Source organism: Acanthaster planci, linkage group LG08 (genome assembly GCF_054643075.1).
Source record: "Acanthaster planci isolate LZ-2023a linkage group LG08, COTS_SCS, whole genome shotgun sequence".
Classification (NCBI taxonomy): Eukaryota; Metazoa; Echinodermata; class Asteroidea; order Valvatida; family Acanthasteridae; genus Acanthaster; species Acanthaster planci.
In genome coordinates this window covers 16488197-16515946 of record NC_141784.1, presented here as the reverse complement: position 1 = coordinate 16515946, position 27750 = coordinate 16488197, and the positions used below count along the sequence as shown (strand labels likewise).

General features: G+C 41.5%; 2 protein-coding genes across 7 annotated transcripts; both read right to left on the bottom strand.

The window, feature by feature from the left end:
• Window positions 1-13: 13 nt before the first annotated feature.
• On the bottom strand, window positions 14-25371 carry LOC110986598 (aminopeptidase N-like). Its single transcript, XM_022248583.2, has 18 exons — window positions 25227-25371; window positions 20378-21033; window positions 19839-20112; window positions 19505-19625; window positions 18891-19039; window positions 17262-17375; window positions 16905-17042; window positions 14489-14620; window positions 13564-13742; window positions 12306-12406; window positions 12057-12190; window positions 3987-4217; window positions 3361-3443; window positions 3042-3161; window positions 2766-2933; window positions 2514-2654; window positions 2180-2261; window positions 14-1328 (listed from the first exon to the last, which is right to left on the bottom strand). Exons 2-18 carry the CDS (start codon window positions 20983-20985, stop codon window positions 1185-1187), a joined length of 2919 nt encoding a protein of 972 aa, XP_022104275.2. The 5' UTR covers window positions 20986-21033; window positions 25227-25371; the 3' UTR covers window positions 14-1184.
• Window positions 4855-11190, bottom strand: LOC147798438 (uncharacterized). Of its 6 annotated transcripts, none has more exons than XM_087140396.1 (3): window positions 10565-11190; window positions 7832-7912; window positions 4855-6627 (listed from the first exon to the last, which is right to left on the bottom strand). In XM_087140396.1, the coding sequence occupies exons 1-3, from the start codon at window positions 10863-10865 to the stop codon at window positions 6098-6100; spliced, it is 912 nt and encodes a 303-aa protein (XP_086996522.1). In that variant the 5' UTR covers window positions 10866-11190; the 3' UTR covers window positions 4855-6097. The 6 variants fall into 6 exon arrangements, 4 of the variants coding, with proteins under 4 accessions (XP_086996522.1, XP_086996523.1, XP_086996521.1 ...); XR_015426223.1 differs by having other exon boundaries at window positions 6590-6627; window positions 8633-11190; XM_087140395.1 differs by lacking the exon at window positions 4855-6627 and adding an exon at window positions 8633-8731 and having other exon boundaries at window positions 6869-7912; window positions 10565-10706.
• Window positions 25372-27750: the final 2379 nt, after the last annotated feature.

Genomic DNA, 27750 nt, shown 5'->3' with positions numbered 1-27750 from the left:
AAGATTGTCGTAGTTTAAGTGCATCCTTTTAGCATTTATTAGCCTAGTGAAACTAGAAACCCCAGAAGTTTGACCTGATTACTCACTATCTTGCTCTTCCATTAAAAATATCTAACTAAATGTACAAAGCTATAGCTGAAGCCATTTAGGGAGAAGTGTGTAAGGAGAGGGGTCGGTACCACGACCTGTTTCCCGCCCCCACCGTTTGCTATATACGAAAATTAATTTTTGTCGAGAAATTACAAGGTGCAATGAAAATTAAAAGCTACTTTAATCCAAACGTTTTCTGTGTTTTCTCAGTAACATTAAGTTTGCTGTGTGTACAATTTCTATTCAAATGCATTTCCTGTATTTCCTGTAATTTTCTTCTTTTAATTTTTATTAATTGCAAATTTCTGTTATAAACCTTTGCATAAAGTAGCCATCTGGGAAGTCTTTTTAGTCCTATTTAATTCTGTGCAAAAAGCATCAGTGCAAAACATAAACGCACACAAGGGTTGGTGTTGAATTGTGGATGTAATTTACTAAACGTTAAACCAACCAATTTCCATGTTAACTCTATCCAGCTACATAAAGTAAAGCTACATCAAAGTCCTACACAATATAAAATTGAGTAACTGGTAGTTTAGCACTGTAATTGGAAAATGAAGCTGTGGTTTTTTTTCACAACTTTGTCATGTTCTGTGGACTAATTTTGGAAAAGTGCTCGTGTCGCTCATTAACACGCTATAATCAGTTTGTCCTTTTGTATATACTAGAAGTTTTCCTTTAGAGTCAAAAATTTTACTCACCATTTGTATTCACAGTGTGATTAAGACTTACTTAAGATTAAAACTTGTTATGCATCAAAGAATAGAATCTTGGAGAAATTGGATATTTTTTCACACTTGTCATGTGTCGAATATTCTAAATTGAAATGTTAAAATGAAACTTTAAAATCTTTACACGTTTTGCCTGTAATAATTATTCCCTCACGGTCCTGTACCATTTTTTACCGTAGACAGCAGCATTTGTTTAATCAAATATCTTTTTTTTCACCCCATAAACGTTTCTGTATCGAAACTTTTTGAGACCTCCTCCACGTATAGGTTTGCTAAAAGTAAGTAGAACTTCAAAATTATGCAGCAACATACTGTTGCATTATCTTATCTTTTTATACCGTCTTTGGCATGTCTTGATCTTTTTCACTGGATACGTGAAGCTATCCACTGCTCGGTTTCCGCTGCCTTGTTCGCCATCCATCTGATGTTTACTTTCGTCGTAACAACGGCCGAGTCGTATGCAACTTTCATAGCGCCAAGATCACGACCCTCACCGAAGTCCAACAACTAGGGAAATAATATTTGACGAATGAAAAGAGCTTTTCATAAAACACAGGGTATGGGGCCCTTAAAAAGACTCCAAATAAAAAACTGGTCTTCTGCTGTCGACCTACCCCAAACAGTCGCTAAATATGCAAATTCCTTCACATTAAACCCCATATGGCTAAGTGTGTTTTTTTCGTCATTTTTCATACTGGAAGGTATGAAACGATGGACCAGTTTGACATTATTTCAACAGCCTGTCAGTATGGCCACGAACACTGTGTTTCCAAGGCAACAGCTCTTTTCAAAGAATATGTGGAAAACCCAAAACAAAATACGTAAGTATGGAGGGCCTTTCATACAATTTCTTCGAGACGTTTGTGTTGCATGGAACGCTTTGAATCATTACTCCAAACAGTCGGCTCCCTCCCATTCTCCCCACTTTTGGCTCGGGCGGTTTTAATACCGGAAAAGAAGGACGAACATGGCGGCCATTCTGCTATGCATCATGGGACTAGATGGCGCACCACGCTTAATCAGAAGTTTTACCGAATTTAATCAGACGCAAAGGAATTTGCATATTTAAAGCCTATTTGGAGCAGGTACATGTATTCAATAGCAGACCTCACCCACATTTCTGTGGGGGAGAACTATACGTAAGTTCTTGCTAGTTTCAGATTGAAAGCATAGTATTCATCCACGCTATTCCTCCGTGTAGTAATTTCATATCTGCAACTGCATTTGAGACGACAAAAAATAATATTTAATTTCACTGAAAATTGGAACCAAGTCCTTTGTGAGATTTTAGGGGCGACCATATTCTGTAGCTTCTGCAGCTCTAGTTGATAAGAATGAATTCTGAAAGAATCACTTACTTCTTGAAGTTTCTCATTAGTGTTGAAGTTAGATGTTATCTCCTCGAGGACATCACGCAGTAGTTGATTGTTCCGTTTAAACCTGGAGAAGACAAAGCCAACAATGGATTTACAGGTTACTGCAAATTAATGCAATAGAGTAAGTTATGTTTGCATTTTGCGTCTTTTTCAAATTTTCCTAGCCTAACTTTCTGTACCCTTTGGTGGCTTCCAAAGCATGAGAAACTGTTCATGTTTAAACAGGAACATCATGTTGAAACAAAGGTAAATTCTGGAGACGACATTCAGACGAGAATGAAATTAAAGTTTAAAGTATGCTGAAATGTTCTCTTACATCTTGCCAACTGTCTCCCAATTGTTTCGTACAAACTCCCAGGCCACTTCGTATCCATCGGGATTTTGGGCCACGCCCATCAATATAAGTGCATCGTCATGGCGACTGTAAGTAGCTGTATCCAACATCGACTGGAGATATCTGCATACCAAATGATGACGTGGTGAATTAAGAGCGAGTGAAAATCAGCATGAATTCCTCTGTATTCCAACAATTCAATGACACTGAAGATCCAGGTATTTAGGACTGTACCTTTTGAGGCGTGAGTGGTCCGCTGAACACGCGAGAGCGCTTATCCATCGTGATCGTTCCCAGCGATCATCGCTAGCTTGCAGCATATCGAACGCGAAGTCCCACTCTACTTTGTCGCCGAAACGAATGCCGTTACAGTACACAACTTTTCTGAAGTTCTTGGGAATACTTTGATATGCAAGACAAAACAAAATACAATGCTGTAACAATGATTCAAAGCGTTCCATGCAACACAAACGTCTCGAAGAAATTGTATGAAAAGCCCTCCATACTCACGTATTTTGTTTTGGGTTTTCCACATATTCTTTAAAAAGAGCTGTTGCCTTGGAAACACAGTGTTCGTGGCCATACTGACAGGCTGTTGAAGTAATGTCAAACTGGTCCATCGTTTCATACCTTCCAGTATGGAAAATGACGAAAAAAACACACTTTAGTTGAAACTTGAAATCATAGCCATACGGGGTTTAATGTGAAAACCTTAAAAGCAAAGTCTTTTGATGTGGGTAGTGCTCATCCATCGAGTATGAGGCCTCGTCGAGAGATCAGTCAAGTGCTCAGAGAGTGTTCATTGTAAAGATTTTGCCGTTACCGATACCTTGCAAGTGGTAGATCCGGCATGAAGTTTTCATCCCAACCAGAGTCGACATACAGCGGTTCCACCAACCGTTGCATGTAAGTCTGAGAAATAGCATAATTAACTCACTGGTTACTTCGGAATTCTTAATAGGCCTAACTGGTTTAAGCGATACAGTCATTAACACAGGGTTTGCATGGCTGCCGTCTTGCAGGCAAGTGCTTTTGTTCCACAGAGTATGCTTATATGGAATAAAAGAACTGCCTTGCAAAATGGCTACCTCGCAAAATCACTATTGCCGGCGGAATGTAAATATAATTCGGCAAAAAGCAACAAATACTAATGATTACAAGACAACTTGACCAAGTTTATGTTACGTGACAATATACAAAGCTTATGCGCTATAGACAGTACTGACAATTATGACACAGATTTTGAAGTTTTCCATACGGGAAATACACGTAACTGAACACCGTTTCTTCAAAATACGGAGAGAATAACGAAAATTGGTCCAAAATTTTGTTCAGATCGATTTTTTTGAGTTGCCAACTTACATGTAATTTGCAGATTGCAAACCAGACTATTTGTATCCTTGGTAATTCTAAACTGTTTTTGCCCACTAGTTGTATATGAATTCTTGAAAGTACCTGAGCCGCTGCGGAAGGGTTGCTCAATGACCGCCGCTTCATGCCATAACTTGGTCTTGTAAGCATCTTTGCAAAGTAGGAGGAAGTGCGTAATACAGCTTGTTGTGATATGAGAGTATTATTTTCGAAACTCTGTGCGAAGCCCTTGTAGATATCCATGCTGATGATCTCTGCTTTAGCCAGGCTTTCAGAATCGTACAACAGCCCAATTTTGTTCTCTTCGCTGAAGGCCTGTTTAGTAGGTAAGAGCAAAATATCGAAACAGTCAAAATGTTAATGACGCATTATTCTCCAACTCTATGTGCACAAACCACACATTGACACCACGTTTTGGTTTTTGGCAAAGATTTCGAGCGGCAAGTTTATTTGTTTTTGCTGATTTCAACACCACTTTCTATTGCCACACTTGGCAGAAATTCTGTAAGATTTCTTGGCACACTTGCCATACTTGCCACACTTGGCAGAAACTTAGGCACACTTGCCAAAGAGATACTTGCCACACTTGGCAGAAAAACAGGAACAAACTCGCCAAAGGCTTGCCACACTTGGCAGAAAAAAGCAAGGTTGTTAGCAGAAAGACTTGCCACACTTGGCATAACAGGTTGGAATTCCTTGGCACACTTGCCATGCAGACAAACCCCACCGGAACAAGTAGGTGCTTGTCCTATAATGAATAGTCATGTGATTCTATTTATCCTTTACAACTTAAGAAAAACTTACATAAGGCACGCCGTTTTTTCCACCGCTTGAACAGGCGGTTAGAATAAGCCCCACCAGAACAAGAGGGTGCTTGGCGTAGTGTTGAAGAAAAACGAAATGAAACATTACTAACAACTAACTTTACGTTATAATCACTGTGAGATAATTCGCCTAAATTGTTTATTTGTTTACTTCGGAAACTGCGTGTCGCTCCCAGGTAGTTCCCGCCATTAAACCAGTAAAAGCTAAATTCATAGTCCAAAATTATGGTGGAGATGGGGAGGTGGTGGGTTTAATTTGTGTGTTGCCGCCTTGAAAATCTAAGCCGAAGTGGCCCATTTTTAGTGCCAAACTTGCTGTGGTTCAACCGTTATTTCCTTGTGGCCTTCTGGCTTCACCAATTATTCCCCTCGAGACAGTTTAGGTGTCTGAGCCCGGAAGAAGTACTACATTCTCTGAACCCTCTGAGGCCTCTGTTGATTGATGTAAGGCCATGCAGCCACTTTGCTGATCCCATTAAGCCAGCTAGTGCAAGACCGTGATGGGTGAGACAGTAGTGCCTTGTTCACCATGGTATAAGCCAGATGACCAGGACTGTTTCAATGACTAAACGACGTGCGTTGTGGTGAATAATGCATTTTATCCCATAGCGATAAAATAAATTATTCTCCAACTCTATGTGCACAAACCACACATTGACACCACGTTTTGGTTTTTGGCAAAGATTTCGAGCGGCAAGTTTATTTGTTTTTGCTGATTTCAACACCACTTTCTATTGCCACACTTGGCAGAAATTCTGTAAGATTTCTTGGCACACTTGCCATACTTGCCACACTTGGCAGAAACTTAGGCACACTTGCCAAAGAGATACTTGCCACACTTGGCAGAAAAACAGGAACAAACTCGCCAAAGGCTTGCCACACTTGGCAGAAAAAAGCAAGGTTGTTAGCAGAAAGACTTGCCACACTTGGCATAACAGGTTGGAATTCCTTGGCACACTTGCCATGCAGACAAACCCCACCGGAACAAGTAGGTGCTTGTCCTATAATGAATAGTCATGTGATTCTATTTATCCTTTACAACTTAAGAAAAACTTACATAAGGCACGCCGTTTTTTCCACCGCTTGAACAGGCGGTTAGAATAAGCCCCACCAGAACAAGAGGGTGCTTGGCGTAGTGTTGAAGAAAAACGAAATGAAACATTACTAACAACTAACTTTACGTTATAATCACTGTGAGATAATTCGCCTAAATTGTTTATTTGTTTACTTCGGAAACTGCGTGTCGCTCCCAGGTAGTTCCCGCCAGACGCGCAACGCGCGCCCCACTGGGACGACCGCCCGGACTTCGAGCCTCCCTTTTCAAACACTTGCACAATGCCACCCATTAGGCCCACATCCCGGGAAACGATTCTATTTTTCCAAGGCAGTAATGATGTAGTCTTCTAAGTTGGCCCTAAAATACGCGTTGCCCATGTCAGATAAGTGGACACCATCGTAACGATACAATGCGAACTCCGACCATCGGAACTGAGGGTGGTGCAGCACTGACACTCCCAGTCGACTACCGAGCGAACATGCCCACCTATTGATCGCGCGGCGTTTCTTTTCCATTTTTGATGGATTAGTAGACCCAAAGTAACAGGCGCGCGGTAAAATATCTGACCAAACCAACTGCGCCTCTGGGTAAGTGTCAAGACACTCTCGCATAAAAAGTGCCAGCCTTTGTCGGAAACAGAAAAAATCGGTCTGAACCAACTCGTTAGTGCCTAAGTGGACGATTAGCATGGCCGGACAAGGCCATCTTGCTGCGAGTTCCGCCATTAATTTGGTTACGTCACCATATTTCGCTCCACCCAGGCCATTCCAGCGGACGTCGTGCCTAGTCCGGAGTGTGGTCTCTGCTCGACTTATGATGGAATCTCCAAGTATCCAAACATCCCCTGTGAACAAAGGGGAGAGGAACCAGGAATGTTCCGGTGCCGTTGTTGCTGTTAAATATGAGTATTACTTTCAGTAGTTTATACATATGTATATATCGATATATATGGTTTTTTTTTTTTTTTTTTTTTATTTATTATGATTAATAGTGGTAGTATTATTCTTATTATTATTATTATTTTTTTTTTTTTTTTTTTTATTTATTTATCCTTAATAATATCATCCAAAAGGTGGAAAGTTCTAGGCCATGCACACAAGACCAGCAATTGTCTCTGGCTGACTACACGTCGGGAAAATGACACGATATCAGCGGGCGAATATAACGCTGTGCGGCCTCCGAACGCCAGCGGCCCATTGTCTTGATCTGCTCAAGGGGAAAACCCAAGGCGAATGCGGTTGACGCCGCTCCGATGCGAAAGGAGTGGGAGCGAAAGTGGGTGTCTGCAAGCCCTAAAAAACAAAGAATTTTTCTTAAAGTGGCATTGAATTGATACTGTGTCAGTGGCTCGCCCCCAAAGTGGCAAAAGAACGCGCCGGGCGATGTGGGGCGAATCCGTGAGAAGTTTGTCAGCGCGCGGACCGGGCAGACACGTTCATCAACTGAGCGCACCAAGCGAATAACTTGAGGACGGCCAGTTTGATTAGCTTTCGTATGCCGGAGGGAAATGAACACCGCTGCATTGTCATCATCTGCCTCCTGAATATGTACGTCAGACACATGGAGGAGTGATTGTTGGATGTTAGACTTGGCAACTGCAGCGAACTCGCTTATGCGCATAAACCCAAAGAATGCGCATAACATGGCAGCCCGGAAAAGCGCAGCTTCATAGCTTGTGGGGCACACATGCTGAAGTGCGTTAATGATATCGGTCAATAACGGTAAGGTCATTGGCCACCGTTCATCGCCACCCGGTTTGTCCCGGCGACAACCTGTCAATAATTTCGCCACCAGAAAATCCCGCGTGGGATCGGGCCAACCTTGAAGCTTATGAAAATAGCCCACCGCCGATACATAAGTAGCTATAGTTGACGCGGCAAGACGCTGGAGGGACAGCCATGCTATAAACTGCCGAACATCGTTGCTTGAAGCACATTTAGTTTCATTAGGTCGTTGGCCCATAAATGAACAAAACGCACGCCAACCCGTCCGGTAAGTTTTGTGCGTGTTTGCCGTTGAAGCAGCCACCAATAACCGATGCATCTCACCTTCTATTACACCCGGAGAAGGTCGGGGAGCGGTGTCATTGCTATGTCCGCCTGTGGGGCCAAGGCCCGGAAGCGATGCACCTGGAAACGTGAGAGGGAATCGGCAATTTCATTGTGTACTCCGGGGATATGCACGGCCTTAAATGTGATATTGAACCGCAGACACTGACACACAAAAGCTCGCACTAACTGCATGATCTGGTCGCAAGTGGATGACTGTTTGTTGATGATGTGCACTACTGCTTCGTTGTCTGTGCGGAAAAGCACTTTGCGCTGAGCTAACTGGGAACCCCAACAATGCACTGCAATCACTAGTGGATAAAACTCGCAGTATGCTATCGACGGGGATAGCGCCCTAAACTCAGGGGACCAACGCCCGTGAAACCATCGACCGCTGAAGTACCCACCAAACCCAATGCTTGCAGCAGCGTCTGTAAATAACTCTAAAGCGTCATTGTCGCGCCAGATCCGATCTCGGAATGGGGAAACCCCGTTGAAGTGCTTAAGGAAGGTTAACCACATACGTAAATCAAGTTTCGCGCCGTGAGATAGGCGGGCTTTGTGATGGGGCTTCCGCAGCCCGCGGGACATACCAATCAACCGACGAGTAAACGCCCGTCCTGGCGCAATTGCGCGGCATACAAAATTAAGGGAACCCACCACGGACTGGATTTCTTTCAGGGACAATTTATGCCGACCCAAAAATGACTGAATCTCCTCCCGGAGGGCAAGCACTTTGTTGTGTGGTACTCGGACTTCGCGCTTAACCGTATCGATCTCTAGACCGAGATAAGTAATTACCTGGCTGGGGCCCTCGGTCTTCTCTGCAGCTAGCGGCACTCGCAACTGGGCGCACATGTCCTGGAAGGTATTAAGCAGCACTTGGCAGTAGCGCTTGGACTGCCCAATAAACAAGAAATCGTCTAAATAATGGGTGACAGTTTGAGTGTTCGACAGTTGCTTAAAGTGAAATTCCAGAAAGGTGCTAAATGCCTCAAAAAGCCTGCAGGACACCGAACATCCCATGGGTAAGCACTTATCATAATAAAACTGATTGTGAAACTTGAAGCCAAGCAATTCATAATCAGAAGGGGCGACGGGAAGCAACCGAAAAGCCGACTTAATGTCCGTTTTTGCTAGCCATGTTGCTGAATCGGCGGACATCGCTAAATCGACAGCCGTATCGAATGATGCATAATGAACTACACACTCGTCCTTATCAATGAAGTCATTCACAGACTCACCTAGTGGATAGGAGAGATGGTGAATAAGGCGAAAAGAGCCCTGTCGGTGCTTTGGCACGAGACCAATAGGTGAACACTGAAGATTTGGAAATGGCCGGTCCGAGAAGGGACCTGCAATCCTGCCTAATGCAATTTCATCGCGTAATTTCTGGAGGACGATTTCTGGCCTACCCTTCGCGGACTTAAGGCAATCAGAATCTTTACGTACCCTCGGACCATGATAGCTCAGCGAGAAACCGTTTGCAAAACCGTTATACAGCAAATTAGCCGCCGATTTATCTGTATAACCCGACAACCATTGCTTGAGGACTACGATATTAACGGGTGTTGGGGGGACGAAAAGTAGTATTTCTGTCCCCGTTAGCAGTACCCGCCGATTGGCGGTTGTTATCGCTCACATTGTGCGTGTCCAGCCTTGTTACTGTACTGGGTAAAGCCGGCCGAGCCGCTTGCCGTGCGCCTGACGCTGCCAACGGCGTCTTCGTGTAACGCGTATACGCATGTGAAGCGCGACCGGGACCAATCGGCTGGTGCGCGGGACCGGGGGTGGCTGGAAATGCGGGCCCGAGCCCCAAAGCTATTCTGCAGTCGGACGCCCCGTGTCCAAAACGGCCACATCGAGTGCAGCTATGGACGTACCGGCACGAGGCCCACCGGCAACCCGTTGGGGAGTTAAAGGGAAAACAGACACGTTTATTGTACTGTTGGGTCCGAGCGACTGCCGCTGGGGCTGACGCTGAAGATAACGTACCAACGGCTGCAACAGTAACCCACAGTTCCATGTCGATGGTAGCCCAAGAACGAGAGGGGTTTACTTCCATACGCAAACGGAACTGTTCGTCATAATTGCGCCAGCCTAGGCCGGGGAATTGCGCGGCGGCAGTGCGGATAATTTCCGCATACTTCAATAAATCGAATATGCGGCTGGGGTGACGCACTGCATAAATTGCCATAAACACATGAAAGGCACTGAGCCATTTATCAACGGACTCGATTTTACGCGGGTGCGTCGTCGCTGGCTTAAAAACTACACGGCCTTGTTCGACAGCTAAGGTCAGCTCGGAAGCGGCCCCCAGCGCTTTAAGAGCGTTGTCACGATATAGTAACGCCATATCCACATACTTTCCGTTCCAAATCTTCTCTTTGGCTGACTGCGGAACGTGAATATCAAGGGGAGCCCCTTCTCCCATGGCGAGCAGTGGGACAGGTCTAGTGTTTCCGAAATCGTTAGGAATAGCGGGCAGGGCTACTGGAGAATTGAGAGAATTGTTGGCCATCGCCCAAGTTGGAAAAGGGGAGTTGCTTAAGCCTGTACTTGAGATCTGATGAGCCTGGGCCTGAGTAATTGCCACGTTATCGGTTTCGATCTGAGGCTGGCCTGGGCCTAAAGCCGTGTTTAGAGCAAGCCCTACAGCCGGGGAATCCCCAGCATTGTCCTGGCGTGTCGTTGCGTCAGGTTGCAGTCCTAATGCAACTGAACTGAACTCACCACCTGAAGAGGTGAAAGTTCCGGGCAATCCGCTTCCGGCGGAACCTGCGCTGCGACTCCCGGCCTGTCCGCTCGTCACTGGGGTGGGGGACGTCGCTGAACCGGTATCCTCCGCCCTCGATCTGCCGACTGATGGGTTGGCTGGATCCGTTTCGACCGTAGTGGTGAAGGCACTGGCACTCGTAGGCGCAGACCTGGACTCAGCAGCCGAGGACTTGCGGGGCCGGCCGCGGGGACGAGGGGCATACGGTGTAGGCGACCGTTGGGCCCGGCGTTTCCGTGGCTGCTGCTGTCGGGGCATACTACGCCGTGACTGGTGCTCGGCAACCCAGCTGGGGAAAGGTGCTGGCAACCTCAGCAGCTTGTCCGCGCCAAGGAAATGTCGCAAACCTCTCGCACGCAGTCCCAGTAAACCAATCCGCAAGCCGACGCCTGTAATTTCAAGTAGTAACTTCAGCAATCCATATGGGTTGCCTCTTCCATGTGTAAAGGAAATGTCAGACACAGAACAAGGGAATCCCCCCTTGGCTGAAACAGCACGGCGATAGAGAACAACCGTTGTTCAAAAGCAGCATTCAAACCAGCAGAGTTTAATTTGTGTGTTGCCGCCTTGAAAATCTAAGCCGAAGTGGCGAGTCGAATTACGTCAGCTTATTTCTCTTTTTGTTGATAGATTTTGCGTTGTCACGTTTTGATGTTGATCTAAGTCTAAGATCCTAGTCTAAGTAGCAAATTTTTCCCATAAAGAAATGCCTGTATAGTGGAACGCCACTGTGGATACACATCTACATGACCATTGGAGATTATTTTTTACAACATATCGCTTGTCATCTCTTAAATGAAGAATGATGGATTTACGTGGCTCCCAAAAGGACATTCAATTCTTTTTTCTTTCTTTATCTCGTGCATACATGATAATTATTTAGTGAGCAAGAAATAAAAAAAAGAATGTCATTTAAGGGATCCACATGAATGGGCCACCTTTTTGAATCAGTCATTTTCAATGGCCCGATACTGTGTGTATTTATTTCTTTAGCGGAAATCTGAAGTTAGGCAATTTCCTCTGAAATAGAGGATTCTGTGAGCATTAATATACACAAAATTTATCATGCTTACTTGCTAAATGTTTGAGGCAAGTATAGGGGTGTCACTTGAGCTGTTTACATAGCCATTTTGAAATTCTTTGAACTTTAAGTAGGGCGTACCCCTTGATGTTGTACACACTTGAAAGCCCATCAGTTTCTACAACGGTGAAATGAGCAAGACAAGTGACTCCAGACTCACAACTCAGCTTCTAGGCTAGTGACTCATGACTCAGACTTGGACTCCATCCCGGGGACCCCTATACTACAACACCGCATCTTCGGCATCTTCGTGACAGTCCTCACCATTTCATAAGTTTTATTGCCTATTGTTTTCGAATGGCATGAAAGAATAAAATAAGACGAAGTAGACTGTGGTATTTCTTTTTCAAATGATGAACGGTAATTACATTGGGATCCTTAGCAGCTTGATCCAAAAGACGTTGCCAGTTGGTTTCATCGTAGTTAACACGGTAGTAACCAGTCATCTTGGCATTAGCTAAGTACCATTCTGTTGAAGGCGCACCCGTCAGTTGGATTGAGGCTGAGATGAGATAATAATTATGTAAAAATAGCAGAAAGAAGTCACACAAATTTAGCCATAAACTCATTTTCACACATTTAATAAGCAGCAATGAATTTCAAAAAAAATTACTGACTTTTTTCAACACTTGGGTCCAACCAATCCATTGCTGGGTTGTCGTACTTGTCTGAAGGTCCTGATTTGTACAAATACGTCAGAGGAACCCACCACTTGTACCTGTGTAGAATTTATCAGAAAGAGAGGCCTGAACATATTTGGGAGCGAACAGACGTCATGATTACGGTATTTATTCAATTTTATGTATTCACAATGTTTCATGGTTTTTATGAACTTGAATTTTAATTTATTAAAATAATAAGTATCTGGCCCTCAATTGCACAATTAACACGCTGTCATTACTGAACTTAAAATTTATTGTTTGTGATGAGGGTGATTTGTTTGCGATAGCAATGGAAATTTGTTTTTTATGTTTTGCGTTGTTCCTGTTTTTCGCAGTACGTGGTTTTTCTTTAGGTCTGTGTTTCCCCTTTGTATTTGCATGTGTTTGTATTGTGCAAAGACGAATCAATTAAATCATATCAAAATTACGTAATTGCAGAGGCACTGCGGAACGAATACATGCATCCTTATACCCATTTTGTCCACAAAATTCTCATTTCTATTCTATTCAGTTCTTTTAATCAAAAGAAACTCTTACAGGCAACAATACAATAAAACCAACATCAAAGTCCACCTGAAATGCCCAGTGAAATGTAAGTTCTACACGATTTGTTCACCTTAATTCAGTACACGCGTAAACTTTTCTATGTCAATTTGTTGCCATTTTTTTTCTGTCGCACCAGCTCTGGGGAGTTACACCTTGCGTTTGATTCGTGACCGCTGCAAACTCCTCCAGTGATTACTTTTTTTCGTTACGTTACCGTACTTCCTCTTGTCAATGCACAAAGCTGGTCGTGAAAACAACATTCATCCACCCAAGATTGACAAAAGCTAAACAGACGCTATAACCAGCTAATGTTAATGCCGTCCGTTGGTATTTCCACTTACACTCTGGCAAATGCATAAATGCAAAAAAAAAGGCCCACTGAAGGAACTACGTGAACAGTTGAAATCTGAGATGAAAATTACAAGGGAAAATTAAGATCAGGATATATGCTGTATCAAGAAATCTGTGAAAGGGTAATTAGAAAATGTTTCAAAAAGTAAACGATAAGGTAAGGCGAGGTAATTAAGTGTGTGCTTTTAAGCTAACAAATATTTTGAAATGAAGAGCTGTCTTTACCAAGACGATAGATGTGATCAGTAATTCACACGGAAATTAGAGTTATGCCATAAATATAATCAACATAGGCCTATGTCAAATTTTCTCATACCCTAGATCTCCAAATTCTTCCTCCTCGAGATTTTCGCCAAGCTGGAGAAAGATCTCTTGAGTGGCCTCGATTACTCTCCCATCAGTCGATCTCTTAAGTGTTACAAGGGGGTATCCCCGCTGAAGGGTCCACGTGTCCATTATCTTCTTGATATCCAGCCCACCCTTATCTTTGTCAGCCTGTTTTCAAGAAAGTGCAATAATACCATTGTAAACAATGTAAGTCATGTATAATGTCTCATCATCGTTTCCGCTTATCGGTACCAAAATGAGACGTTTAAAAAAATCTCCGGCCTTATCCCCCCTCCGGAAAACTCCTGGATTCATCCATGTGTCTGTTACGTAAGATAAGTCATTGCTTTTCGAATTCACTGGAGGAACATTATTGAGATATTCCTCCTCGTGTGACCTAGAAGAGCAGTTTGTTAGAAGAGCGGTTTGTTATAGCAAACATGTTGGGTTTGACTATTTGTGGGAATAACTCATTTTGGGCCTACAATGAAGAATGACTCACACCTCTACAATTACCTTAGTTAGTTAATTACTGTGCAGTTGGCTAGCTGCAGCTTTCTGTCACCGCTGTGGCCGGGTTCTTTTATGGAATGTGTTTGCGCTTCGTTAATCAAGTTTTAACCAAGACCCGGGTGGGGGACAGGGTAGAGTTCCCACGAGGATTCAGGGAACGGTTACCCCAAAGTAATTAATTATTCCAACCAATTACGAAATCGTGTAAACCACTTACGAAATCGTGTGAAAGCAGTAATGCTTTCACACGATTTCGTAAATGGTTGGAATTATTAAGTAATTCTTGCGAACAATTTATTCATTCGTTCACACAAACCAATACTTCACCAAAACAACTCCACCCTGCCTCTTCCACAGTTTAACTGGCTTTTAGTCATGATTATGAAGAAAGATGTACGTACGGCAGTCAGTTGTCGCCACAGATGCTCGGCGTTAGCATTTTTGTAAGATCTTTCCTTGAGGTAGCTCTTTATGCCCGCATTGAACACGTCAAGTGTCAATAAATGTTCTAGCATCCAAAGTAATGATCCTCCCTAAAAACGAGAGATTGAAGAGAATTGATTGGGAGTTGACTAGTACAGAATTTTAAAAAATTGCCTGCTCTCTGTGCACAGTTGTCGGATCAGGAAGAATGGACACTGATGACGCCCAAGCCGAATGATGAAATTTTCAGCGTTCATTCTCCTGATAAGGGTCTTAAACTAGTCTGAGTATCAGGTCAGCAAACAATAGCTCTACTTGCTATTACGTACGTCTAGGTCGGAATTCCATTTTTTTTTCAATTGTTTGTGCCGATTGAATGGGTAAATGCTACCAAAATGCCACTAGAGGAACAAAAACTTGCCTTAATGTAAAAAAATACACATTCGACAATTCTTCAGAATGGACAATGCACACCAGTATGTACAACGCTAGTTAGGTGATCACAACTGGAAACTGGCGAGCCAAGTCCGTTTACCGGGCGCGCGGTAAGCGCGTACGTGTTGCACGGAGAGCGACAAACACCGTGTTGCAACGGGAAATTTTGATGCAAACAGGCTCGCTTCAAATCATCAAGCACGATACGAGCAGTACAACCTCAAATTAAATTCATGAGCACGGAAAATAAGTATATAGACAAGAGATCAAGCTCTGGGAATTCAGTTGCAGAAATATTTTTGCAATATTGATGTTTTTTCGAAGTGCAGCTGTAGAGCTGCGTGCATGTAGGTTGTAATGTAACAACGCTACATTGGCTGGGATGCATAGACTGGTTGCCGCATTTCCATCATGCATTCTTTGGCAACGGCGCGGTACAGCGGGTACCAGTGCAACATTGCTCAGTACATTGAGCATGAAGCCTGATAGTAAAATGTCACGCAGCAAGCTTCCGGAACCCTCGCGCGGTCCGCCCGTGGGGATTTTAGATTGGGCCATCCTATCACTTTTCAACTGCGTACAAGACCGCTGCATTGTACTGTTCTTCGTGTATTTTAGATTTTTGGAAGTGATGGGTCAGTTTTTGGCAAGCTATTTCTCTTTTGGGTCAGGTAATTTGTCAGTTTCTATAAATTGATATACTAACAAATAGTTTCCAAAGCCCTTTCCCGAGTTAGATTTTTAAAGAAGTAACTGAACGAAAACACATTACAAATTCTAAAATCTTTGCAAGTTATTTTTCCTATCCAAGGGTTCCGGAAGCACGCCATCAGGGGTCAACTTTCAGGCTCCACTGCGCACCACCACCTTAGCGAAACGTGAGGGGAATTTGTGAAAATATTATGGGAGTTACTTAAAAAAACGTGAATGTCAGCAGGAAAACATAAAAATACAAGCGTTTTGTCGTGAAAAAGTTGTTGAGAGGTGTTTTGTGAAGATAGAAAAGACAACAGTTTTTTTTTTTTTTAATCTGTTTTTCTAACTGATAAAAATTTTAGGGTTGTGCCGAAAAGTTAGGGTCGGTTTAGAAATAAGAAGCAGAACAATTTTTTGCCCTATCCATTCTACTCCGACGTGTGCTCCGTGCGAACGTCCGATACATGCGTGCATGTAATTTTTATGCAATCGGCGTGTCAGCCAATCACACCTGTTATGTGGATGATGACGGAGGGTGTTGATTGGCCAAAAGTTGCTAGTTGACTCATTTTGAATTGCCGATGTTATGACATGCATGCGAGTTGATCAACTTCAACTTAATAAATTCAAGCCATGATGATTCAGTCAGACAAAACAATAGTGTGCGTACAATTCTCTAAAGAGTTTCATTACTTCATTTTATAGCCGTTCTATCGTCTCACAAATAATCGCCTCGTTTGGAGATAGATACGCGAGTGCCATAGTTCGACATGAGGTGTCACAGAATGCGATGAGCCATTGATGAGAGACATTAGAACTGTATTTATTCTCCTATGTTGGTCTTACCAAACGCTCAAGACCGGCCAAGCACATGCCCATTCTTATTCATTACTACCTTATATAAGCCAGAAAGTCAAAACAAGTTTTTAAAAAGTATACATTTCCAACTATTTTGTCCAGCAATTTGACCTTAACTTTTAATACAGCCAGTGCTGTATCAAGGACACATGAAGGACTCTCAGCCAGTCGGAATGGCTAAACTTTCTTAGGAATTTATAAATATCCAGTAAATCATCGCCCGAATTCAGCGCGAAATGACAGTTTGTGCATCTTTACAGAGTTTGTAATAGTACTGTGTTAAAAACCAATAACTATTCAAAAATGTTGGTTTAGATTTTGAACCAGGGGTTGTCAAAATATTTCCAAAATAACTGTATAAAAATGGTAAATATCTCTGCCTGCTTTAAGCTGTTGTTTCCTTACCTTTTGATACGTTATTCTTGAAAATTGGGAACTTATGTGTTTATCGTTTGCGTAGACGGGTGCCCGAACGGATGGCATGGTACCGAGACTATCAGGCTTCAAAGCTCTATCTACAGTGTTGACGTAATAGGTCTCAGTCTGCAAATGAAAGAAGAGATGGAGGTAAATGAATGTACTCTTTCGAAAAAAAATGGTTTCTATTCCAGAGAGAAGGAATAGACATTTGGAAGCACGCACTTTAAGTATAAAGTATGCAAGTATGATACTAAGCAAGAAGTTTCCTTGTTATAGCAATAACAATTTCATTTGTAAAGTTCAGACATAGATATTGGTTAATAACTAGAGCGGGTTACTAACCCTTCGGAACTCAGGGTGTACAAGATTCATTCCGATGTGTTCCATGTAGGTCGCAAAGCCCTCGTTAAGCCACAGGTCATTCCACCACTCCATGGTCACCAGGTTACCAAACCACTAGAGAGCAAACAGTTATTCAACAATCAGGATTGGCGTACCATAGGGATACATACTGAAGAGAACCACTCAGGACCCTCATTTTCTGGAGGGCACTCGGTTAGTCAGTGACCAGGCCTTCTAACATCAGATTTTTACCCTCTAATTCTGAGGGGGCCCCATTCTGATCGGCGCCCCAAGGACACGTCTATTGAATTATTCATGTCAACAGATCTTACAGATCGCTGGGATTGGCTGATTTCTTCTGCAGTATGACGAGATTACTTTGAGTTTCACTTGCAAGTTATGCGGAAACGAGTTATGATGCACATGCCGTCAGTTCGAGACTAAAGTCGTGTATACGAAATACGAGTCTTGCATGCGAGTTACCTCAGGGAGGAAAGAAAGAGTTTTTCGTCATTTCGGCCCTTCAAATGTTATGAATGACATAAGCCGATGGGGTTGGTGAGATGAATGCAAGTTCTCTCGTGGGAGGGGAATTTCAACACCACTATTGGTGGCGGTACACTACGGCTGAACGGTTCTTTCAAATATAAACCATATTCATATGACGTCACGTTAGAGGGCCATGCTTTCTTCCTCCGGGATACGCTCCAGTAAACCTTTTGTGCATTCATTATAATTAACTTTAAAATATCAAAGAATAGCCTCTGAGTCTGCCTTAACGCATAAGGCCTTTTGGACGATACATGCAAAACACTACCGTTAACTTGGGGTAGCTTCGGTAGGTTAAATCCTGGTTGTTTTTGGTTTTCCAAAAATAGAACTTATTTTTCATTGATGATTGGACGTTTTTGTCATATGAAGCCTTAAGTCTAATCTAATAGTAGCAAGCAAGCATCAACTTCTTTTAATTTTAGTTAGAGTTGAACTATAAGTGCTGGCAAAGTTACCGGGTGGTTCGGGGCAACTTTGGCAGGTTGCTGGAATTTAATGCCAAAAAATTAAAAAGATTATAACAAAGTTTTACACATGAAACATCCTTCAGACCATAACATTACTTTCATAGAATCATTTGAGAGAATCTTATATCATTCATATAGCACATTGCGAAGATGTGACGACTACAACCAACGGGAGTGGCTTATGCCAAAATTACCCGAGGTTCCCAAAGGTGCCCCGGTTTGCAGTAATTCTTCTACAGGACCAAAGAGATATCTGAATTTGTTGGCGATGCAAGAATATTACAAATGCTTAACACATGTGCAAAAAAGAAGAAAATTTTTTATCTGGTGACAGGTGGAATTTTCTTCGCTGAGAGAAAAGTTCCATCTGTCATGAAATGATTCTTACCATTGCTCTCATCAACATTAATTATTTTTCCTTGCACAGAATTACAAGGTCATGCACTTCCTAAATACTGTTTGAATAGTTTTTATCTCTAAAGTTGACATATTAATAGCAGCCATAATACAAAATAAAGAATGGGCGTGGATGATAGAGCCTGCCTGTACCATGCCATTTCCTAAAACTTTAATCTTTGACCCTATATTTCATCACAGATAAATAATTTACCATATGTGCCAGCTCGTGTGTGATAATAAGTGAATAAAATGTTTTCGATACGGAATCATCCAGTTCGTGAAGCAGGTAGAAATCTTGGTAGGTGATCAGACCCCAGTTTTCCATAGCTCCTGCGCCAAAATCCTGGATCGCTATGTGATCTGCAAGAGTGCGAATGAAAATGAAGGACGAAGGTTAAAGTAATCATGTATCGACCTTGCACACCACTGGCAGGTATTGCGGACATAAAAGTACTCATCCTTTCTGCAGTTTGTCGGTAATGTTGTATCAACACAGAACCCTTCACATGCGAAGGTCCTAATTTTATAGCAGTTTAGCTAAATACTAGCCGAATTTTTGTGTGCCCTGCTCGTCATTTGATCTTTAAAATAAAATTCGAAACAATTGTAATTGCCTATTGATTATTACAAAGCCATTTCTTGGTAACTATCCAACTCGGACTTATGAAATTGACTGAGATGTACCTGTGATGGATATTGTGCAGGACTCAACACCGGAGTTCTGCCCCTGGTGGCCAAAGTTACTCATGCTGACATTGATGACTATGTTCATGACATATGAATGTGGTATCATTGAAACTGAACAACCAAACTGATTAGTTTTACCTTCTTTAGCTAGTGGATATTCATAATCTAAGTAGCTGTCAAAATATGTCTGGACCAAGTTGGAGATATTAAGAGCATAGTCAGCGTATGAAATTTGATGTGACGGGCACCACACACGAATCTGTAAAAACAAAATAGTGAAGCTATTAATGGTGAATTTGATTAGATTTTTGTCCAAGTTGGATGGTAGTTTGGAGTCAGGCCATGCATGTCTTTGTTTCTTCGATTGATTTGTTTATTTGCGTTATGGTTTTTATTCTTTGGTGAATTGTTGGCATGCAAACTGTTATTTCTTAGAATCTATTTACAATTTTTTTGTCCTTTTTTGGCTTACCAAACAGTCATTAGTATTGGTTAATTGGATGCTGGAGTAGTCATGTACTATAAACGCCAGAAGATACGTCGGCATGAAGTGTACTGTTGTGAATTTTGTCTTTGACCAGCGGCTATCTATTGTTTCTGTCCCTGTTTCCAAGCCATTAGATAGCGCTTTCATATTAGTACGGTGTTCTAGCTGAACTTCGTATGTTGCTTTGAAACTTGGTTCGTCAAAGCACGGAAGTACTCGTCTGGCGTAAGGCCCCTCCATCTGAGTAGTCGCGATGTATCTGATTTTTACGAGAAATGCAAAATTATTAGGTGGATTTGTATACATTATCGGACGCATAAAACAAGAAGAAAAAAGGAAAAGTCGAAGAATATACATTAGGAGCAGGTATTAGGTTCACTTGCTGATGACTTGTTACTTGCATATTTGCTACTTAAAGTGCTTGGTGTGTATTACACCCTGAGAACCACTTTGATGCTTTCGTATAAAAACTTGCTCTATTTGAACTATTGCTTTACTACGAACCAAACAGTCGTTGAACTAACTTGGTGTTGTTGGATGCATCATAATACTTGCTGGGATAAAATCCTGCCTCATCATCTCCAAGGATACCGGAGTACTCCATGTAGATACTGTATTCTTGGTGGGGATCCATTATTTTTTTCAACTTGATGACGATAAACGCGTACTCCTCGACTATCTCATAGCTCTCAAAGAGATCCGTCGTCTTATCCAAAGAGCTGACACTGTGGATAGTAGGACTTGCATGAAATGTAATGTCCTTAGCGTGAAGGGTAATCTCATCCGTTGGTTCGATGCATTCCACTCTTATCGTCAACAGGCCATCAAAGGTGAACCTCTTACCAAGCTTCGAGTCAGCCACGTCGTCATCATAGAGGAAAGGGCGGAGAGTGAGTTGGTACAGGCGAGGCAGCACTGTTTTCGGCAGACGACCACGCATGAGGGGTATGGTTGGATCAACTGGTGCCTTAGTTGGGTTGGCCTCCAAGGAAAGAGGGATGTAGTAAGTCATCAACGCCGTTGCAGTGATGAGTATACCAACGGTGAAAGTGGTGAAGACAACCATGAGAGGACTACAGTTGATGCCTTTCCCCTTGGGGAAGGAGGTGTTGTCTATGGGGTCTTTCTCCATGCTGTATTTTTCTACTTGAGTTTACGAACGTTTTTGACAACAGATGGCCTACAGAAATAATAAAAGTAATTAGCAGCGAATCATTTTAAATTCTGTTACAATAAAGTAACGATGGGAAGTTTTCACACTGGCACAGTACGCGTTTGCACCCTTGCAAAAACACTGCATTTAGCAGTGAATTACTCCACCACTGTAAGAAAAAAACGTGGTAAACACTTTACATATCCCTGCTCACTTTGGCCCAACAATAATGAAAAAGAGACCTTTGAAGATTGTTATCTATTAAACTATTTATGTGACGTCACACCTTTGTTCAAAGTGTAGATTATTTTACGAATCTACAGCAAACTGTAGATTTGTAACGAATCTACTCTTATTGTAGATTCGAAATGACAAGGACGTTACCCTCGTGCCCCCCTCTTCGTTTCGATCAATGTAGTTGTAACCGGATGGTTGGGGAACGTATATTCATTCCCTCCACTTGGTTTTGCTCATTGTCAAGGGCCAAATACTGAAAGCCACCACAGCATTTGTGATGAGAACGAGATGTCTGATGTAACTCTTTTGTTATTCAGTCAATTAATGCAGCAGTAGCCTTTTTCGAGCAATGAAGTTCGTTAATTTCCTCTTTTCCTGTTAAAAAAATCATGATATTCTTGCATCTGAAGTTCAGCCAAGAATTTGAAACACATAAAGTTGAAGCCAGCACTGAACTAAAGGCCATCCTGATGCTCATTAGCGGGCAAGTTGCCAACATTTTTTAAAGCCAGATTCAAGAACTTCAATTTGGTTTACGGTGTGATTTTACTCTGTCACAGCAAGTCATTACATTACCAAAAGTTGAGTTGATATTCAAATAGTATAGAATTCACGGGGGTTAAATGGTATCGATAAAAAATGCTTACGGTTTATTAAGGATCGATACTGGCTTTGCAGGACACTAAATTACGATGGTGCATAAAGTTACTTAATATCACTTTTAAAAAGAATTGCACTTTTGGCTTTATCGTATATTATCATGACTGATGTCCGTTGTAAATACATGTATATATACGGGGCATATCACCAGAAAAACTCCAGTGAGAAATATTTCCAACTGTTAATGTTGCACGCTATGCGTGCAATGTTGGCAACACACAGTGCGGCGTCTCCATGTTAGACTACAACATCCACTTGTATAATCTTAGCCTTTACATTTTCTTGTTAACTTTTTAGCGTTATAAGCAATTTTTAGTGGATATGTGCGCTTTAAAGAAATTCTTAATTGTTATTATTTAACTCCAAAATTTGCATTGTAATTTGAATCAAAGGTTGCTCATTCTTCAAATGAAACAGCAATATGTAGTAAGGTGGCATTTCGGAATGATTTATACATAAGAGCACGTAAAGATCAGTGAACCTCATTCTGAGTGGTTTGTAAAGTGGTTCGCAAACTGCTAACCATACTTTCATGAAGTTGATATAGCATTCCTCAATTTCATAGAGTCCTATGGTGGTTTTAGTCCGGAAGGTTTCGTTACAACGGCACACGTATTATAATGAATCCTTGGCGAAAGAGGAAGAGAAAAGAATACACGTGTATATCATTTCATTTTCATTTATCTATTTTGCAGGATTAAAAAACAGAAAATTTACACAGTTTACAAAATTAAAAAAAAGAAACTTCAAAATATAGCTTTAGTTAAGAATCTACATCGTTGAAAAAAGCAAACTTAATTACTATCGAGTTGCTCTCCCGGTGCTTCAAACTGACCCCAAAACAAAGCAATACAAAACAAAAAGGATAGCAAACAGGAAACGAACAAACAACATATTATATTACCGAAAAAAACAAAGCCCACAACAGGCAAACAGACAAACCAACAAGCAACTAACTAATCAGATAAACACCCTACAAACAAACAAGACACCAACATCCAGCAACCCACCAAAACAAACAAACAAACAAACAAACAAACACCCCAACAACCCCAACAAACAAACAAACAAACACAGGGTAGTGATTAATCCCTGTCTCATTTAAGTGAGCATCTACGCTGACTGCAAATAGCACACACACATGTACTAAAATACAACGCAATAACAAAAACATCAACAGCAACAATCGCAACCACATCATCCACAACAAGAACAACAATGAAAACAAACTTGCAAACAACACAAATATGAAAAAACTATCAACCAAGCAACAGTTATAGCATCATACAAAAATACATGCATTACAACATTACACAGTTTACCAGGTCTCCCAGAAGATAATATAGAGCACATGAGCATGAACGTTGAAAAAAAGACCAGACTGAGTTACTGATACCTGTAAGAATGGTAGCTTGCAACCAAATTCATCACAAATTGTTCAACCCCCCATCACCAAAATGAGTTAAACTTGTATCAATAAACTCTACACAGTTTCCGTAAGAGCAACTCGTGAACCAGGCATCAATAGATGTTTCCGAACGAGTTTATGAATGAGGATAACCAAAAACAAGTGTATCTTTGACACACCTTGGCAGTGACTCCCATAATCTAGGAGATCTGTGAAATAGAGAATGATGAGCAGCAATAGCCCTCGCCCTCTGGAGGTGAAATTTAACACTATCAGTTTGTCTAGTATTAACAGCAAGGTAATCCCCAATGGGAATGTCGAATTTGTTGCACAGACATTTTACAACAAACACAACTGAGAGAAAATGAAGTCTAACCGAATACACCTATCAGTCTAATCTATTTCATTGTCAAGGGTATTAGAACTTCTTCTAGGAAGATTAAGGCATATCGATCAAAACGCCTATGAACCCTTTCCAGGGTGTCCTGCTGAGTGACATCCAGCACGGAGTGTTGACTGCACAAATACTCTCCTGAAGTTGATTCCCCGATTTCAAAGAACCCTATGGTAGTTTTTAGTCTGATAAGTTTAGCTGCAATGAAAAACACGTAATAATGACTGCAAGGCGCAAGAGGAAGGGAGTATGTATCCAGTACTGACGGTGTTGACTACACGATTACTGTCAGTGTTCCACCATGGAGGAAAGACACAGGAGGTAACAACTCTGACACTTCGAAAGTGCTCAATCAGCATCGCCACCCGGTTAGACAAACAACAATTAACATTCCGAAAATGCCCGATTACTGCCTGTAGCTTAGCCATACAAGTGGAGCCAGTATATCCTAGCAATATTTAGTGTGTTTTGTTTGCAATTAACTACAATGTATAGTCGTGACCAGGAAGTAGAGAGTGAAAATGTCTAACATTAGATCTACTTTTGCCATTGTGAATAAACCTTTATTATATTGATACACTGTTCCATTATCCATGCAATGTTTGTAATGTTATTTCGTATCTCCAAAACACCAGGTTTAAAAGTCTTTGTATGAATTTGTCTATGACTATTGACCACCACGGGACACTTAAGTTCATACTTTTTGTAATAAATACCGTAATGAACATGATTCAAATAAAATCAAATATCTTATAAAGAACTCAGCTATTTATTACCAAAATGACTTTAGAAGAAAGCGTTCGATAAGGGCAATGACTGCACAAGAACACTATTAAAAGGCATACAGCCTTATACAAGCAACTGCGCAAGCATTCATTTGATGTTGTCAGATCATACTAAGCATTAACCATGGCAGGAATAGTCAAGTCTCTATACTGCAGTACACAACGTTTTAAGGGTGTAGATTGCGAAAAATTGTTGCAATAATCCTGGGGTACAAAAAAGGGGCTTGTGGTTGTGAAACAGGTGGTGCGTCGCAAGCATTCGCTGCGCTCTGGCTATGGACATGCTGGACATGCCAGAAAGTGGTAATTGGCCAGATATTATAGCCTGGACAGTTCAGACTCCTTTTTTGTACTTCCTCCATGATTCGTGCAAAAATAAGCTCAGCTTCACCTCTCGCATTCTTAGCACGAATCTGCAGTTCCTCATCCATTGTCCTTGACATAATGGATTAATATGAAATTCGTCTTCAGAAGAGTGTTATTTATCTATTCAGGAAACGTATCCCTAATACTGCACCCGCATGAAGTGCTCATACCCAAGGAACGCTTGCTGAAAAACAGTAATACACTGCAATAAAACCATTGCACACTAGCTGCAGTGATTTTAGGAACACACCAGTTTCATAATAATGTCCAGATATAACAACCTTTCAATGATTAATATTTGAGTTAGGCTGAAATTGTTGAGGCTCCTAATTGCAACATTCACTAAGTTCAATGATTAATTCCAGCTTACCTGGCTTTTGATTTGTTCTCGTCAAATTTCGTCATAGAACAGAAACTTCCATGAAAACAGAAGCCTCTGGGGTCTATGGCGGTTCGATTGGCTGACTTCTGTAAATGACAAGGAAGCCAAAAAGCCGTCACAGTTTGTGTACAACTGTATCAGGGTCAAAGTACGCGCTACGCCCATTTTGGACCCTGCAAACTTTGCCTAGCACAAACTTTATCTCTTCAGCTTTGTGAATACAGAGTGCGTGACATAACACGTGTAAATATGGACAATAACTTAGTAAAATGTCTGACCTACCACTTGAAAAGTTCTACGATAATCATTTTCCATTAGATGTTTGGTTTTTATAATGTCGGGCGCTCACATACATGTAATATATAAGGTATTCAGGGCTTGGTTGGGTGCTTACGGAACACGAGACAATAGCCTTGCAAATACAAGACATTAGAAATTAATTGATTTATTAAAAACTGGAGTTAAACAGCTTATGTAAATGGAGTTGTATGCCTATACAACAACAGTTCATCTTTTTGAAAATAAAATCAAACACATACAAAGGTTACAAAGTAACATTCAACCAAGCTACAGCCAAAACTCAAAAGAAAAATTGATCACTGCACAAAAATACCAAAAATAAAGGAAACGAGGTAAAGGAAACAAAACTACAAATATTATACACACTTAAAAACACGTTCATGCAAACGACCAAGGTGATTTGTACAAAAATTCAATATTCAAAAGTATTAAAATTAGAATAAAACTGAAGCAAACGTAAAAGAACGGATTTATCTCTTCATTTCGCTCACAAAACAAAAGGCCTTATTCTTGGTATGCAAAGTTTTTCTTCTGTTTTGGAGTTTATACATCTCCAAGAACAGAAAATGTTTCAAATGACTCTGGAACTGATGAATGTATCAACATCTTGAGGATGGAAAATGTCTTAAAGACTAATTTTCACCTAAGCCTTTAGGCAGCTAGCCCAGTGAGCCAACTTTCCTTGTGTCCTTCAATGACCCGAAATTTTATTGACATCTTTGAAGTAAAAATATCACAGTATATTGATGCAAAAGTCCCTTCAGATCGATCTATGCATCCCATGTATTCCACACTCTATAAAGAGACACACTAAGGGAAATCAGTGGGTTCAAGACCATACCTCTGTACCTACATGTAGGTATACAGGGGAATCATTTCAAGATTTTTGGCTGTCTAATTGCTGTCTCCTCGCTTGCCGCCGGCTAGAAGAAAAAATCCCTCTTGCTCGTTGCGCTTTTTATTAGCTCGCAGCACTTGCCTCTGCTCTCTTTTTTTTTTTTACCAAGGAGGCTACGTTTCCGCTCTGAGTAAAAACTACGACAGACAAACAATAGTAAACATTCCAACAATGCCTGATTACTGCCTGCAGCTTAGCTATACAAGTGGGACCAGTAATATCCTTGTAATATTTGTGGAGTTTGTTTGCATTTAACTGCAACTTTTCGCAATGACAAAGAAACAGAAAGAACAATATCTAGCACTAAATTTACTTCGCTGTCATTAATATTTTTAAAAGACTTTGATGCACTTTCCATTATCCATGCAATATTTGTAATTTTATTTTGTCACTCCAAAGCACCAGCTTTCAAAGTCTTTCTACAAATTTGGCCAACAACATGTTGACCACCACAGGACAGTTAAGTTCACGAAAAACAAAATGCGCTGTTTCATCACAAGGAGTGATCATGAAACCTCATAAAATACCTTTTGTGTAAATTCAGTAATAAAAATGATTCAAATAAAACACAATATCTCATAAACAACTTCGCTATTTATTCCCAAAACAACTCCAGACGAAAGCGGTTGATAAGGGCGATAACTGCACATGAACACTTACGGCACACAGCCTAATACAAGCAACTGCGAAAGCATTAAATTTGATATTGTTGTCAGATCATACCAAGCACCAACGATGGCATGAATATTCAACTTCCTATACTGCAGTACACAACGTTTTAAGGATGCAGATTACCAATGAAAAATTGTTGCGACGATCATGGGGTACAAAGGGGGCTTATGGTTGTGAAACGCTGCGCTCTGGCTATGGACGTACCGGGCATGCAAGAAAGCGGTAATTGGCCAGATGTTGTAGCCCGGCAGTTCAAACTCCTGCTGTGTCCTTCCTCCATGCTAATACTAGAGCTACTTACATGGGATTTGGTTTTGCTGAGTCGCCTGGGATCCGGATACTCGAGTACTTCTACCGTCACAAACGCTTGGTGGGACTTCATTTCCCAAACTTCGAGTTTTACCGACATGTGCATGACAAAGATCAACGAATTGATCAGGGCCTACGTTTAGTCCTATGCTCAAGAATAATTAAGTTTAAAAAGTTTGATACACTGGGAACGCGATTAGAACAAAGCACCAGTTTCAAGGTTCTATCTTAGGGTTGTTGGAACCTCTGATGATCACAACAACAATTTGCAAACTGCGACAAACAATATGCGAACGGGATATCAACCCGCGTTGAACACAGACCTTTTCCCTG

Coding starts and splice junctions, on each gene's coding strand:
- LOC147798438 (XM_087140394.1), bottom strand. CDS start 10,865: ATGCCCCGACAGCAGCAGCCACGGAAACGCCGGGCCCAACGGTCGCCT. Junction 7,913..10,564: donor AACTTTCACCTCTTCAGGTG/GTGAGTTCAGTT, acceptor TCACGTTTCCAG/GTGCATCGCTTCCGGGCCTT.
- LOC110986598 (XM_022248583.2), bottom strand. CDS start 20,985: ATGGAGAAAGACCCCATAGACAACACCTCCTTCCCCAAGGGGAAAGGC. Junction 19,040..19,504: donor ATATCCACTAGCTAAAGAAG/GTAAAACTAATC, acceptor GCACTCTTGCAG/ATCACATAGCGATCCAGGAT. Junction 13,743..14,488: donor TGTGGCGACAACTGACTGCC/GTACGTACATCT, acceptor TCTTGAAAACAG/GCTGACAAAGATAAGGGTGG.